This window comes from Zonotrichia albicollis, chromosome 3 (assembly GCF_047830755.1).
Source record: "Zonotrichia albicollis isolate bZonAlb1 chromosome 3, bZonAlb1.hap1, whole genome shotgun sequence".
In the NCBI taxonomy this organism is placed as follows: domain Eukaryota; kingdom Metazoa; phylum Chordata; class Aves; order Passeriformes; family Passerellidae; genus Zonotrichia; species Zonotrichia albicollis.
Genome location: NC_133821.1, coordinates 70,256,944 through 70,273,433, shown reverse-complemented (window position 1 = coordinate 70,273,433; position 16,490 = coordinate 70,256,944). Strand labels below are relative to the sequence as shown.

At 38.4% G+C, this 16,490-nt stretch overlaps 1 protein-coding gene across 2 annotated transcripts in view; it reads left to right on the top strand.

Moving 5' to 3' along the window:
* ENPP1 (ectonucleotide pyrophosphatase/phosphodiesterase 1) overlaps positions 1 to 14,139 on the top strand; it is a 53,230-nt gene extending 39,091 nt beyond the window's left edge. The window contains exons 15-25 of one of the 2 annotated variants that reach the window (XM_074537803.1): positions 887 to 1,014; positions 1,778 to 1,847; positions 3,797 to 3,884; positions 4,695 to 4,870; positions 5,355 to 5,406; positions 7,793 to 7,947; positions 9,241 to 9,376; positions 10,182 to 10,262; positions 10,700 to 10,832; positions 11,451 to 11,607; positions 12,439 to 14,139. In XM_074537803.1, coding sequence (XP_074393904.1) covers positions 887 to 1,014; positions 1,778 to 1,847; positions 3,797 to 3,884; positions 4,695 to 4,870; positions 5,355 to 5,406; positions 7,793 to 7,947; positions 9,241 to 9,376; positions 10,182 to 10,262; positions 10,700 to 10,832; positions 11,451 to 11,607; positions 12,439 to 12,606 — 1,344 coding nt within the window. In that variant the 3' untranslated portion in view covers positions 12,607 to 14,139. The remainder of the gene's footprint in view (positions 1 to 886; positions 1,015 to 1,777; positions 1,848 to 3,796; positions 3,885 to 4,694; positions 4,871 to 5,354; positions 5,407 to 7,792; positions 7,948 to 9,240; positions 9,377 to 10,181; positions 10,263 to 10,699; positions 10,833 to 11,450; positions 11,608 to 12,438) is intronic. The other variant, XM_005493577.4, reaches the window with a different exon arrangement.
* The last annotated feature ends 2,351 nt before the right edge of the window (positions 14,140 to 16,490 follow it).

Genomic DNA, 16,490 nt, shown 5'->3' with positions numbered 1-16,490 from the left:
GGGTTGTGCATTAACTAAAGCTTTGTGTTCATTTCCCTGTATTGTATTACGTGTGTTGTGTTTTTCTTCCAACTGGAGAATTTGTGTATCTGGACCATACTAGCTGAGGGCCACGTCAGTGTAAAGCTCAGCTCTATTGCCAAGACTCACAAAGGATTTCACACCTTTTCGATAAACAGCTTTGAGAGAGGATATTGAATTTTATTTTTTGAGGAGGGGATGTCAGTTGCAGTGTAATGAATTTGCTTTTTTGTTCTGTCCCTGACTTCTGTTCTCGTCCCTGCACTGTAATCTGTTTGCCTCTCATTTGTGCACTGCTGTTGGTGAGAACAATGCTGTTTGTATAGATGACTTCAGTATTCAAAATTTCCCATATTACAGTAGAGATTTTGGGGTTTTTTTCCTTTTTAAAATCATTAATGGATCTTGGTTCATAAAAAAGTTTATTTGTCTCTGTGTGATCAGTCTAAAAATCCTAAATGTCTGTTGCCTTCTCTATTACAGAGCTGTAGACTTTTTGCATTGGACAATCTCTTATCACTTGTGAAAGTATTGTGATGTTCATGTCTTAGTGTAATTCTTTATTAATTCTATGCAGTACAGTTTGGTTCTATACAACTGTAGACTGTAAGAAAAAAAACAAACAAGTTTTGTCCATAATGCAATATTAAATATCTTTTAATAACTATTGATTCTGTCAGTATTTGTGATTTAAGTATTCATTCATATGTCTCAGATCTTATGACTCCAAACCTGGTGGAGTTACATTGTTCTTAGTGGAAGTTATTGCAGATCATTTGCAATTGATGTGCTTTGTAAGAACTGTGCATGACATAAAATACACATTTCACCAAAATTTCCTTATGTTTTAATTTAAACATTTCAGTGCATAAAACCAAATCAGCCTTTCAAAGCTTACATGAAGCAGCTGCTGCCCAAGCGTTTCCATTATTCCTATAATGACCGCATTGAACCGCTGCACTTTTATTTAGACTCCCAGTGGCAGCTTGCTCGGTAAGTTTCAGTTCTCACTACCTGAGCGTACAACAAATAATTAATGTTTTCTCTTCCAAGTGCTTAGAGTTCAGTGATAGCTGTTACAGTGTGATATTCTTATTTGTTGTTGCAAAAGGACATTGCAAAGGAACAATGCATGCTTTTTGTCTGCAGGTTTTGCTGGCCTGGGGAGGCTAAATTCTAAACTGGCAGCTATTGATATTCTGCCTGCTGGGTATGGAGGTAGTGGCAGGTTAGAAACTAAAGTCCTCACTCTCAGATACTTGAGCACATCTTGCCATGCTGTAGGAATTGCCAAAGTGAGTCCATGAAGACAGAACATGTAAATAATTTCTAGGTTAAATCAGTCTTGTCAGTCATTGAAATTACTGAGTCCATGGTAGTTCATTACTTTGTGTTTTGATTAAAGAATTTACAAGTCCAAGCACAGTGGTGTCTGTTGTAATGGTATTAATTTTGAGCATCTCTGTGATACTTCAGGGCTTTATCTGTTAGCCTGAAATGAATTTTTTTTTTCATATGTCATGTGCTTTGAATTTAAATGACTCTGAAAGACACATGAAAACTCCAAAGGGATAACATTTGCAGAGAAAATTACTATTCTGAATTTAAAGGCATTTTCTTCCCAAACACTAAAGACTTCTCATTCTCTTTGGATAATCCTCTAAGTATCTTTTAACAGAGAAGTAAATACATCATCACTGAATGTGCTTTATGCTGATATGATTTGTGAGTTATATAAACTGTGTATTTTTAATAGAAAACCACTTGAGATTAAAAGCTGCAAAGGTGGATTCCATGGCTCAGACAATCGCTTCCCCAATATGCAGGTGAGGTTTAAACTTCTGTTAGCTCTTATTTTTAGTTCCCTCTCTTTCCAAATGCTGTGTTTTCTGGGTATTGAGGTTTGTTGGTTTCTTTGTTTGATTTAAGATCTGTGATATTATTCCATGTGCAGTTCAAGAAATAAAACATTTATAGGACTGATATTGTCATGTGCTGGATAACCCATAAAAATAAGGAGAGTCTTGAACTTCTCTTTAATGAGAAATGGGAAGAGATCATAGTGAAACATAAAATCTGATTCTCAGTTTCATCTAATTTGGGAAAGTCACTTAACCTATCCTCTTCCTTAGTTTCTGCTATCAATAAAATGAAAGCCAATATTCTTTATTTCAAAAAGCTGTTTTCAAGATTAAAATCCACATACCTTTGTGAGGTACTTGGAACTATTACAGTGAATATGTGTAAGCACTTTTAAAAGAGAAATCCATATATTACATGGACTTTGTAGATCTTCTCATGAAACTTGTTTTCAATAATTTTCTTTCTTAAAAGCCTTTTTTTAATATGTTGTAGAGTTATATAATGTTGGCACCAAACTCTTTTTAAAAAAGTCTTAATCTTGCATCAATTTACTCTTCCTACCCATCAATTTACCCTTTATATTTCTTCCCTGATTTGACAATGGAAAACCTGCTGATAGTGTTTCTAGTAATGGGTTGCAATCAGCAAGCCACGTGATGCCGTATGTACTCCATCTCTCTCTGCTGTAGTTTGACTGTGGAAATTTTTTTCAGTAGACTGACTCTATTCAAACTTTTTTGCCACAGTTGGGATTGCCAGTTCATAGCACCCCTAACAAGTCCTTAACCAGATATAATTTATCCTTTTTGTGGCTACCATTATAGCAGCATAACAGTATTTCATACTCTGTAACCAAAAACAACAGAAAGGAGGTAGCATGTCCCTGCCTCATCTGGTTCAAATTAGGCTTGTTGAGTACATTAATCGCCTGCAGATTCTAGCATCAACAGTTGCAAAATAATGCCCTATGTTATGCTTTGATCTCAAAGAAAGGACTTAAGAGTTGAGTTTTAGCCTCTGTTTTTGCCACACAGCTATGAAATCTGAGACAATTGCATTGTTTGCAAAGAGCTTGGAGATCTTATGCTATACAGTGTAAAACATCCATCAGTCATTCAGTATCTTGATACCACAGATGTGTGCAATCTGTTTATCATCATTAAAAATAAGCTGAATAACTGAGGACAAGTTTTAAAACAATATTTTCGGCAGCAGTTGAGCTTAAGCATTTGTTGCCCTTGCCTCTTTGTTCATGCTGCAAACCCTGCAGTATGCTGGTGTAGCATTTGTGTGGCTGCAGTGTCAAGTAGGTTGGGGAATTGAGCCAGAAGGAAAAGAGCCAGCAGGAAAAAAAAAAAGGAAAGGTTTTTGAGCTGGCAGCATTCCTGGATCAGGTCCAGTACAGCCTGGGAAGTGGTGCAAGAAGGAACAGCTGCAAACCAGGCATGGAAGCCTGTGATTCTACCATTGCTTAAACCACTTAAAGCATTGCTACCAACAGATGTTTTTAGAGCCCCAAGTTAACAGCTTCCAAATTGTTTACAGGATGTGATATGTGATGGTTACTTTGGATCAACATTTCCATTAACTCTTTTAAAGCATTTAAGAAGATAACTTTTAATTTCTTCAAAAGCAGAGAAGAGCCAGGGACATCATAAATGGCTAAAGGCAACAATGAGACAGAATTGGGTTTCCTAGTACTCTTCTACTATTTAAAAAAATTATTCTTGTACATCTACTTTTTTCAAAAATGAAAAACACATGATTTTGACTTGATACATACTGTGTTGGTAAAAAGATTAAGATTCCAAGATTAATTTCTTGGAAGAAAATGCCCTCTGAGTATAAAGATAATTTTCATTTCCATTTGTCTTAAACAGAATTTCACTACACTTTTCTCTGTAAATCCTAGGCTATCTTTATTGGTTTTGGACCAGGATTCAAGTTTGGTACTCAAGTTGATCCATTTGAAAACATTGAAGTATATAATTTAATGTGTGGTAAGTACAATGGATGGGCGTCAGTTTTGTTCAGTAAAGTATAATATCTTTTGGGCGTTGTAAATCTTCTAATAACAGATTGCTAAGTGTCCTCAGAAGCTCATCCTTAAGAGCTGCTGCTATTTTCACAAATCAGCTGTTTGTTTTTCTGAGAAAGGGCCATCTCTAAATGACTAACAGCAGTTTAGGATCTACTGGTCTGGCTACCTTGTCTATCTTTTTTTCACTGGTCACACTGTGTGTTCCTCTGACTTTTCCAGAGCTGGTGCTTTGACTCACCACTACTAAAAATGGCTACTTCAGAATGTCTCTACCATCATGAAGGGAAACCTCCTTTCCTTCCTCTTTCAAACACAATGTTACTGTGACTCCTTATTCCTGTCTTCGTTCTTCATTCTGTATTTCATGGTTTCTCCATAAGTCTGTCACTAGATCTACCGCTTTCTGTTCATTTATTCCCCTTGAGGTCCTCACCTGTTTTCCATTATTTCCTGCCTACATCTCTCTCTGGTTTGAAACTATACTGCTTCTGGGAGAAGAATAGTATAGCAAAGAGTTTGATCCAGAAAATACTTAAGAGTACTGCAAATGCTTGAGATTGGTGGCTGTATTCAAGCAACCTGCTCAACCTTACAAGAAGACTAGTGTTCAGTACAGAATACTGAACACCAGCTAAGAATCTGTTTCTTCTTGGGTGTTTTGAGCAGTAAGCAGTGAAGCTTTGACTCATCCATACTGGTAAGCACAATATAATCAGCTGTGTATTACAATCTTTCTCCTCCTGTTAATATCACTTGAATTCTTTTATAGATTTGCTTGGTGTGAAGCCAGCCCCAAACAATGGAACTCATGGGCGCCTAAACCATCTATTAAAGCACCCTGTTTACACCCCCCACCATCCCAAAGAAACAAGTCATCCTTCTGAATGCTCTGTGGTGGGAGAAAGAGCCTTTTCAGTGAGCCTTGGCTGCTCCTGCAGGACAGGGGTAAGCGCTAAAATGGTTAAAGTTGTGGAGGCAGAAATCTGTTGTATTTAAAGAGTGGAACTTTGCATCCTCCAGATAGTTTTACAGTCCCTTACTATTGGTTTCAAAATCAACTCTTGTTTGGGGTTAATGAGTTCTATCCTGTATTTGTGTATTAATTTTTTGCTTATGTTAAGTCACATGAATCTCTGAAGAGCCTGGAAAAAACCCACAGAAGCTTGATGGGGAAAGCATTCAGTTTTTGCTTGGCTCACTTAATTATGTTGAAATTTCTGTTCTGTGAATATTGTGTTTGGACTGTGATTTTCAAGCCTGTAGATTTGCTTGTGGCAAAACCGATTTATTACTGGAAATTCCCTGTAGTTCCTCTCCAGTACATGTGTTCTGTGTATGTATAACTTGCAAGGCAGAAGTTACATTTAAGGATGGTACCAACTCATAATGTGCTTTGTAGAATCTCACTGCTTTTTCTTTGTAATTATAGGGCTTGCCAGTAAGGGATTTTCATCAGCGTTTAAATCTTACTGAAACAGAAGGTAAGAATTTCAAATAATAATATAAAGAGCTAACAACAATAAAAACTTGTTAGTCACCAAACATTTTATGTTTTTAAACTTCTGAGCAACTCTCAAGTAAATTATGTGAAAATTCTTTGAAATACTTGCTGGAACTATAGTCCTGCCTGGAGAATTTGTGGATGCCTCACCCCTGGAAGTGTGCAAGGCCAGGTTGGATGGGGCTTTGAACAACCTGGTCTGGTGGAAGATGTCCCTGCTTTTGACAGGGTGGTTGAAACTAGATGGTCTTTTTGGTCTCTTACAGCCCATACCATTCTATGATTCTCATGTTTTTGAATACAGTCCTCCTGAACCATTTGCTTTCAGGTAAATGTGTATCCTTATACGTGTGTCTTTATGGCATATGTGTTATCTGTTACATTTGACTTCTCTAGTATTGAAGTAATGAGCAAATCAAGGGAAGCAAGAGTGTTGTATGGGGAAGTACCTGATAGCAAATCAATGCAAATCATGATACCTGTAATGGCAGCAGACTTATAATGAGGCATAAGGAGTATTTTATGTGTTTGTCATGTGGTCTTGAATTGTTACTTCTTTTACTTAGGCTTTATTTCCATTCATTGGACATACACGTGCCATGTTTAAGCTGCAGTTTGCAAGGCTGTAGATGTGCTCATGAGTCATAAAACAAAATAAACTATTTTGAGCATGAAACAGGTAAACCAGCACGTAAATAATGAAAACTCTAAGTCAAAATGGAACCTAGTCCCAGGTGCTAATGCCTTGATAGATGATATCAAGAATATTAGGCTGCCAGAAATAGGCTGATAGAGACCTTGCCATGTGTGTGTGTGTGTTCATAAAACCTTGGAGGTTTTATGCAAATAAGCTATATTTGGCAAAACCACACTATAGCTCACTATTGTTAAGAACTGGACATAAATGCCAGTTACTGGCAGGGTCCAGTATTTGCTGCTTATCCAGAGCTAATTCAAGGCTTCTGTTGATTTGTGTAGCTTGTCCTGAAACAAAGAGTGGATAGAGCTTTCTTGAATCTTTTCCACTAATGACAGGTCATAATTTTAAAACATGTCCACATGTCCCAGAACCCTTTTAAAGTAAGTCTTTCAGTATTGTAACACTCATGAGAGCAGCAAAATAAAATCCAGTTAGAATGGTACAATGTGTTTCTCCAAAGTGTGCCAGGGGTTTTGCTAAAACAGATTCTGAGTATCTCTGAGGACTTTGTTTACCTGGCTTTGAAGAAACTTGACAAGGCCAGACACAATAACATATTTCAGTTCTCTTTTGTGGAAATAGGAACTTAAGGCTCTAAACCTACATTTTTGAAGCAGTAGGTTTTTGTCTTGAATTATTAGTGGGACCTGGTATAGCCCTGTTTTAACAGTAATACATTCATTGTGAATTGTATTGATTAAGAACTAATCAGATATTAAAGCATTTCACAGATTAAAGAATTGTAGTAAACAGCCTAGAAGTGCCTTAAGACTGTATAGAATTTAGTAGTTACTTCAGATTGCATGTTCTCTCATGATTGTTGCAACTTGACAGTCTGTAAGGACAGAAAATTATAACTTCATTTTTACTTTAATGAAAAAAATATGAATTGTTTTTCCCTCATGGGTGGAGAAGTAACTGTCATAATCTTCACATTTTTTGGTACTGTGGAAAAAACCCTGCACATTATTGCTCAATTTCTTTCCCCATGTAATACATTTGCCTTAAAACTGCGTAATTATTTGTGGATGGTGGGGACCAATTTAATGGACGATATACTTTGATACCTTCTTTATAATTTTAGTCATGTAATGATTGAAAAGACTTGAATTTTCAAAGGCAAAGTAGTGAGCTCTTTCACAGCTGAAAATCCAATCCAATATGTCACTGTATTGTTTATTTAGACCTCTGTATTTCCTAGTTTTTTAAATGCATTTTTACATACAATGATGTGGTTTCTGCTGAAATAGTAATTTCAAATCACCAGAATTGGTTTCTCTCCCATCTAAATGTTACATAAAAGCAGATTCCACGTTTTTAAATTGAAACACAAGGTCAACAAAGACTTTAACCTTGCGACTTGAACTTGTCTTCTGTTTTTAACAGCAAAAAGTTTTGGTTCAAATACAACCTTAATTTGTACATAAGCTACATTTGCACATGTTTTGTAGTACAAGTTTAAATAATTTTTACTGGCTTCATCACTTAATTTATTGTCTAGTATAGAAACTATGCCTTTGATATAATAATGAAAACTTTTAGTCCCATTTCTGTGACTTCTGTTTGCTTGGCAATTGAAAATTAAGGCAGCCTTAGGTGTATAAAAGAGGAGGGTGTTTAACAACTAGTATTAAATGTAAAGCAATAAGCACTATTTTTGTTGCAGTTAAGAAGACGGAGAAACTTAATTTACCCTACGGACGGCCCAGGGTTCTGCAGAAAAAACATAATTACTGCCTCCTTTACCATTACCGCTACGTGAGTGGGTACAGCAGGGACTACAGGATGGCTCTGTGGAGCGCGTACACTGTTGGCAGAGATGTAAGTATAAGAAGAAAGATTAGAAGCAGCCTTGAAAAGTAAAAATCTAGAGTATCAGTATTCCTGAAGGCTTCTTATATCTGGTCATGGTAAGAGTCACCGTGATGGTGGAGTCACTGTCTGCAGAGGTGTCCAGGAAAGGACTGGGTTTGGCACTTAGTGCCATAGTCTAGTTGACAACGTGATGGTCAGTCAATGACTGGACTCAATTATCTTAGAGGTCTTTTTCCAGCTGAAATGGGTCTGTGATATTATCTCCCAGGGAACTAAGCTGAACCACATAAGATAAAGTGGAAATTTGTGTGAGGTTTGCTATGCCAATAAGGATTGGCTTTGACTCTTCCATTTCTCAGAGTGAAACAGTTTTGCCCCCAGATTGAGCAGATCCATCAGGAAGTGAGGAGTCCATTGCCATTGGTATAGAATCCTATATAGGAGAATGCACTGGTAACATAGGTCTGGTATAGCAGTCTACAGCAGTGCTGCTGCAGCAGTGCTGTCCTTAAAAATGGCCTCAACGTGGGTTTCGTAGTCTTAAAGCAATTTGTAATGTGGCAGGATCCTTTTAAAAAAGTAATCTCATGACCCTCTTGAACCGTTCATGCCCTGATATGATGCTTTTCTCAAAATATAATCCTAATTGGGGAAAAAAAGAGATCAGTGAAAATAAAGCTGGTCTTTGAGGTCCTGAACCCTATGCTTAAGATATACCTATTCAGAGTAGAGCACTGATCTGATAAATGAAAGATTTTTCAAATTGACCTTTCCCATTCACAGAAAATTTAAAAGCCAGATCATGCTTAAAAGGAATTAGGATAGTAGAGAATACTTTTAAATTTTATTATCTGGGAATCATAGATTTTAGATAATGACTTATAATTAAATTTAGCTAAACTTTGGGAAGATTTACTTGATCCTAAATATTTTGAGGTAATGACATGAAGCAACCAGTTACTTTAACAAGTGGCCCACACATCTGTCTGTCAGTTATGTGAGGCTGTCTATCTGTCAGTAAATCAGGTTGTCTAGAACATGTAATAATTGAATAAAATGCTGCAGTTCTGTTCACTTTATTTCTAAGGTATATGAAGAGATGGGAGGACTTGTTTTCCACTGGCATAAGAGGAACAATTCTTGCATCTTAGTTAAGTCCTTCACACTCTTAAAGGCAGCTGCAGCCAAATATTTAGAATTCTGCAGTCCCTCATACCAAGAGAATGATTGTAAGTTGTAAGCTTTCACAATTATACTTATTGTAAGCTTTCACAATGATACTTTCTTCTTGTTCAATAGGACAAATGGATTTCTTCTACAGGAGCTGCCTCCAACTGTTTACATAAAGATGTTCGTATTTCACAGAATCATAACCAGACCTGTTTGTTTTACAACAATCATCCTCGCCTAACTTATGGATTTCTTGCTCCTCCAGGTAAGTATTTGTCTTCCTTGTATAGCATGTCTGATGTACATGGTTTGTAACGTAGCAGGTGTAGTCTTTTGTACGTGTTCTTGGTACCTAATCAGAGTACAAAGCAGTAGTTGCTGCATTGTTGAAGTTAACTTCAGCATATGAGAAAGGAAAGCACTTTAGATGCTTCAGCAGTTGGTGGGGTTGTCCAAGGTCACTTAGTACTTCCCAGAAGTTTTGAAGCATTTATCATGCTTCTAAAGTGACATCTCACAGAAGAAACTGGGAGGGACATATAGACATTGAGTGAAGTCCAGCAAGCTGGTAAAATGCAAATTCACTCAGTGTACATGGATAAGTTGTTTGTGAACTCTTGCTGACCTCACATGGAAGTATTTTATTTACTCTACTCATTGAATACCAAGTAGCAGGTTATTTAAATATCCATATCAAACATAGTTTGCAAAGTTTCAACAGAATCCTATATTTAGGATAAGTCTAGATTCTGCAGTCAGGGAGGGTTGGCCTGACATTCATGAACTTTATTTCTCTCTCCCCAATTCAGAAGCCTGTCCTGATATTTTAAAATCTCATTAAATTTGCCAACTGTATATCTGACAAGTGTAATTGCTGCTGCTACTAAATTTATTTATTTTAGGTGGAATCTGGCAGGTACTGAAAGTCAGCACTTACACCCACACACCAGTTTTGGAAAATGAAGTTAGGTCAGCTGCATCTCAATGTTAATGCACTGATCACTAAAAGCATGAAAATGCAAGTTTAAAGTAACAAATCCATGTAATTAATTGGCCTTTTTTTGTTTCAGATTTTATGACAGATGCAAAGAAACCTCACTATGATGCCTTGCTCACCAGCAACATTGTGCCAATGTATCCTGCATTTAAAGGTGCTTTATTTGTATGCCTATTTTATGTCCATAGTTGAATAGAAGACTGCTGGTGTTGTGCTGGCTTCCAAATCATGCATATGACCCCTGGTTCCTGGGAGAGAGGGAACATGAGATGGTTGGCTGAGAGAAAATAAACATATTCCTGGTGAAAAAGAAGGATAACTGTGGTACTTCTCCTGGAAAATAAGGGATATCCTGTTTTGTAATGGAGTACTGTTCAATTCTTAATTGTAATTTAAAATATTATATAGGTTATTATATGGTGCAATGGATGCTGCTACCCAGTTGTATGCAGCCTTTAACAACAGCAAACATTTGAAGAATTTGTTTTCCTAGCTTATCACGTCTGTTTATACTGAACTGAATACTCTGCAGAGTTGTATTAGCAGCTTCTATTTTGAAGATTATTTCCTGATTCCATTACTGTGTTTCAGTGTTATGGGACTACTTCCATCAACACCTCCTGCCTGAATATGCTGCAGCCAGGAATGGTATCAATGTAGTCAGTGGTCCAGTGTTTGATTATGACTCTGATGGGCTCTATGATACCCCAGAAAAGTTGAAAAGGTGAGAACTTTTCACATTCAAATCCTTTGTTTCTTTCTTCCAATACTGGTCTGTGAGTAATTATCCTTCTTCAGAAAGACAAAAAGTTCAGAAAGAAGCAACAAGCCTCAAGAGAAAAATGCACCTTCAAAATGTGTCATCCTAAAACTGAAGGTGGAGTTTAAGAGAAGCTGTTGCATATGGAATGATGTCTACCATCCTGAAAACTTATGCAATTGCCTCTAGGAGAGCACAAGGCAAGGGCTTATCCCTGGTGGCATGGTTGATACTTCCTGAGCTGGCAGTGTTCTACTACAAGTTGTGGGTTACACGAGTTAGCAAAATTGGCTCAAGCTAGCAGGCAGAGAGGTTCCTGGACTTGGGCTGAACTCTTCATCACCTCCAGAGTTTTACACATTTTTATGGCAAATCAATTTGTTATACCTCATCAAACTTGTTATTTAGTCTACATGCCAAACTTGATTTTAAAAAATAGTGGTTTGGAATTTTCCTTCCAGACCTAAGTTTTTCTTGGACAAAGAAGGTGAATTGATAAAATTGAATATAGCTGAATGTTGTAATTTGATCTTTGTGCAAGTATGATTTGGTGGATTTATAGAGAGATCTTTTGTATTTCAGATACCGTGGTAATTCAGAAGTTCTAGTTCCAACTCACTTCTTCATTGTGCTGACCAGCTGTAAAAATACTTCTGAAACTCCTGTGGAGTGTGAAGGGTCTCTAGATGCCTTGTCTTTCATTGTACCTCACAGAGAAGACAACAGCGAAAGCTGTGCAGTAAGTAGTCTGTTTGGCCCTCATAAACTTCTGAAGTCAGGCTGGAGCTTGTTTTGTTGGATATCTGTAATTAACTGGTTAAAGCCTTTGAAAATGGTGCAGTCTACATGCCCATCTTGAGAGAGAAGACAATATTTTTGCAAACAGAATTATGTCAAAGTCTGTGAATATGATCAAAGGGGAAAATAGATCTGTTCAAAGAGTAAAGCATAGAGCTAGCAAAATGAGATCAGAGTATTCAGAGAGCATGAATGTGATGCATACAGAGACTTCTGTAATGCAACTATTCAGTCTACAGCTGAGAAGGATGAGGAGCTTCTAAGAAGAGTCACCCACAATAAAAGGTCAGTGCTAAGGCCAAAATGCATTCCCGGAAGGAGAAAACGCAGATGTCTCTGAAGACCACTGGTTGCTTCTAGTTGAGGTACCTTGGCATTGTGATGAGAACCACACATAACTGCACTCCATATACACCACAAAAAAAGTGTGGAAAGTGTGTAGACCAATCTTGCAGCAAGGAATTAGAGTCAGACATAGCTCTCAGAATATTTTTATCATACTGATGGTAGATAAATTGTCATTCCCCATTATCATTAACTGGTGCAGCTACAGGTTTTGTATACTTGAGGTGGAAACAGCAAGAACTAAATTCAGACAAGCTTCTAACTATGTATAATCCTTGCACACTTTGTTTGTTAGATGCTTGCCAACAGTTATTGATTTCTGCCTTTATAAAACATCAAAATGTCTTTTTTTAGTAGATTAAATGCATCTCAGGAGAAAAAAAGAAGTTTTACAGCCCCTTTTTTTTTTCCTCCTGTGTCTCAATAGGATGGCAAGTCTGAGTCCATGTGGGTTGAAGAGAGAATGAAGTTTCATACGGCTCGCATCAGAGATATAGAATTAATTACTGGACTCAGCTTCTATCAAGACAGAAAACAGCCAATATCTGACATTTTACAGTTAAAAACATATTTACCAACTTTTGAGACAGTCTGATTTTTCCTATGGAATGTTGTTATTCATGTCACAACTGATTTGTAAATAGACTTTTTTTAATTAACGAAACCTTTTTTTAAAAAGATAAGCTGGAACTTTTATTGAGAACTCTTGACCAAATTGCCAGTAGAGAGGGGAGTGGGTGCCATATTTGTATCTCAGGGACTCCTGATGGACTATGCTTGTGACACAGGATGGCAGCGCCTGTCGTTCCCACTTGGATGTGGTAGAGCCATTATGCTAACATAATTTGGTCATCATAGTCATAGACATGAACACAAATGTTATCTTTGATATGCACTGGAGAGGGAGAATTTTATAAAGCATAGTTTATGATCAGCATTCTACTTTCAAAATGTTGACAATTAGCAAAAACAGTTCTGGGAAAGAAGTGCACTCTTGGTGACCATTGAAATCTAAACAACAACACTCTTCTCACTCCAGTTTTCCTTGAAGTGTGAATTGCACTCTGAGCTTTGGGTGTCATAAAACAATGCAGCGTTGTGGTGCAAGAAGCTACACTGGGGTCAGTAGGACCAGTGCTAAACCTTGCCCCACGTGGAAGAGATGCCTGGCTACAGGAATTCCGTGGGCTGGGAAGCCTCAGCATGTTGCTGCCCTCTGATGGCTCCAACACCGATGGAGAATTAGATGCACAGTTCACGTGTTGTACATGCATCCTTGGAACGGGTGGGTGTAGGATGCATAAGTCACCTGTAAATGAGAAGAAAGTATGTCAGGAATATGACTGAGCTCCCAGAAGTAATTATCTTACTTCAAGCTAAACTTAGATTTGATGAAAAATTTTGCATTATTGAAGTAAAGATGTGTTTCTCTGTTTGGTACATGTTTTTGTCAGCTGTGGTTTTGAAATCCCATTTTTGAATGCAGATGCTGTCAGAGATGCAAATTTTGAAGAGCATGTAATGACCTTTCTTGGAAGCTTTCAGGCTACACAAACAGCTGCTACAGGCACTCAGGCGTGTAGAATTCCCTCCTTTTCCAGTACACATATTATCACCTTTGTAATTCTCCCACTCTCTAAAGCAGATGACCCAAAATTGGCTCTGTATGTATAAAATTCAGCATCGCCAATTTCACATTTATGGTCTTCTCATTTAAAAAGGAGAAAATACATCACGCACAAGTATGTCAGAAGAATGAAGAGCCTGTAACTGAGCAGAGAGGCATTTGACCTTATAGCTTGGCCAGGACATGTTGAAGGCTGGATTCAGAGCCTGCTGAAGTCAGAGGAAGCTTTTCCATTAACTTCAGTTTGAGTGGGCTGAAGTTCTGGGACCATTTTTTCTTTTAACCAAGTGTATTTTCTTGATCTTATGTTACAAGCATGAATTTTTTTTCTCAAGTAGTTTCACTGTGTGAAATCTAAATGTGTTGTAGCAACCTCACATTACGATAGGACTGTGACAGCATTATTCAGTGTAACTGCTTTGTAATGTTGCCTGTGACCAATAAACCCATCAGAAGTACTATGGTGCTTGTGACCCTTTCTGTACCAAATGCTACCAAGTGGTGTAGTTATAGAGCAAAATTTCACTTTTTTGGGGGGGCAGGGGGAATGGGAGTTGCTTCATTCTTTGCTCCATAAATTGAAGATAATTTCTCCACCTGTAACATTAGTTACATTTATTATTAGGAGAGGAGGGTAGGAAGAAAGATGGTCAAGGTATTGAGGTGTTTTTGTTGTTGTTGTTGGGTTTTTTTTTACAACTGGTACTGTCTCCTGAATACAAATAGATATGTTGACATCTAAAGGTGATGCCAGTTTCCATTAAGAGGCAGGGCGAGCCTAGCTCCTGGATAAAAATGGAACCAGTGTGTCTTCAAGCATGTGACTTCTGGTTTGACCTTTGATTTTGGAATGGAGAGCAGTTGTGAAAGCTATTATGGTCATCAAGACAAGGCAGGAGCTCAGTGGGGTTTGGAATGTGTCTTTGCCAGAAATTGACAAGTCAAATTGACAACAAAGAGAGTTATTCTCATTTAATGTTAAATGTAAATATTTCTGCTTATTTAATTTCTTCTTTGATTTTTAAAGACATTTGTAATGGTGGTGTCAGAGCATATGAATAAATGCTGGTGCTAGTCCTGGTGTCCTGGGGCTACTACTACCCCAGGATGACAGATGCTAGGCTGTCCTTTTGAAGCCTGATGGGACCCAAGGAGCATCCTACAGTCAGCAGCAAACTGTTCAGAAAGACTTGACAGCTTCATTTGCCTGGATGTAAAATGTTTTCTATTTCAGCAGGTGTATGGTGTTAGAGCTTGTCCTGGTTCCATCCAGGACAGGGTTAATTTTTGCAGTAGCCAGGAGAGGCATGACCAGTACTGTGAGGTTATTCCATAGCACCTCACACCATACACAGGGGCTGGGAGGGAAGTTGGGTTCCTTCCTGCTGACAGGTGGTGGGGAGCACTCACCTGTGGAGTCACTCGCCTGTCTTCTGCAGTCTGTTACTAATATTGTTGTTGTTACTGTTTGTTTACTTATCTCGTTGTTTATCTCATCAGCAAATTGTTCTTATCTCAATCTGCAATCTAATTCTCCTCTCCATCCTGCTGCAGAGATGAGGGGAAAGGGGATTGGGGAATGAGCGAATGGCATGTGGTTTGGAGTGTTTCAGGGGGAACACTAAACTAGGGAATTCCATTCCTAAACCGTAACTGCATTCCACTAAGCATTTTCAGTAGGTAAAGCTGAAAGGTGACATGTGACATAGGTGTCAGTATTACTCAGTGTAGCTACTTCTTTGCTGTGTAGTGTGGCCATCTTTCAAGTGAAAAAGGCAGAGAAAGAGCAGACTTCAGCTCATGGATGAGCTGAAGTGGATGTGCCAAGAAGTGAAATGTGTCACAAGACAAGTAGAGTTGTGCCTTGAGAGATTTTTAGGTGGTACAGACTTGTATCACTGGTTGCTACTGTCAGTAACTGAGAGGTAATTTGCTTGACTAATATGTTGGAGTTTCTTGCTCTTGTTTACCTCAGGATCTACCATGTTTAAAGAAAATAAACCAATATCTAACTGTCTGTATTTCAGACAGAACTGTGTTTGTAAATCTCTTCTCAAGGCATCCCAAATACACTAAACCACTGTGTCCAGCCTAGTGCACAACAGCTCTCTGCTAAAAGCACCTGCCAGAGGCTGCCCTGTGTCATCCAGTGAGTGGGTGGCCTGGGCTCCTGCCTTTCCTTAGTCTGAGCAGATTCAAAGCACAAAATTATCCCTTTAAATACAAGGTTATAAACCATACTCAGCAAGTTGGAAGGAGCTACCCGTCTGCTGCATGGGAGGGCACCCACTTTTCCAGGAAAATGAGATTCATGGGGATCAGAAGTCAGAAAGAAATATAAAAGGAAGCCTCAATCTGTGACTCTGTGGTTAGGATGCTAATCTAAGAGGCAAAGATCTAATTTCTGACCTCCCTTTTTTCAAAGTCTGCTGCAAAGTTCAGGCTTGTTGCTGAGGAGGTACCTGTGCCAGAAGGAGTTGCCCAGTGTACCATTCCAGAGTGGGCCCTCAGGAATAAGAGCACCGTGAGGAACTTCTAGTGCTGCAGGGTCACAGGGCAGCTGCTGTAACACTGTGTGCCCACAGCAGCACCACTAATGAGCTTGGGAAACCAGCCCAGGGCTCATGGTGAGCTCTATATTCAGCACTTTTACTGCTGGGCTGTGGTAAACTGTTTTTGCTCTTCTGAGGAGTTCAGGGGCAGAGTCAGTAAGAGTCCAGCAACTTATTAAAGCACAAGTTTCCAAATATTTGTGTTTGTTTGCCAGCAGCAGCAACATCTCCTACTTACCCTCGCATGCCTTGCGGCGATGTCTGGGAGGTGTTGGAGCACCATGCTGAGGTGGCTTGTGT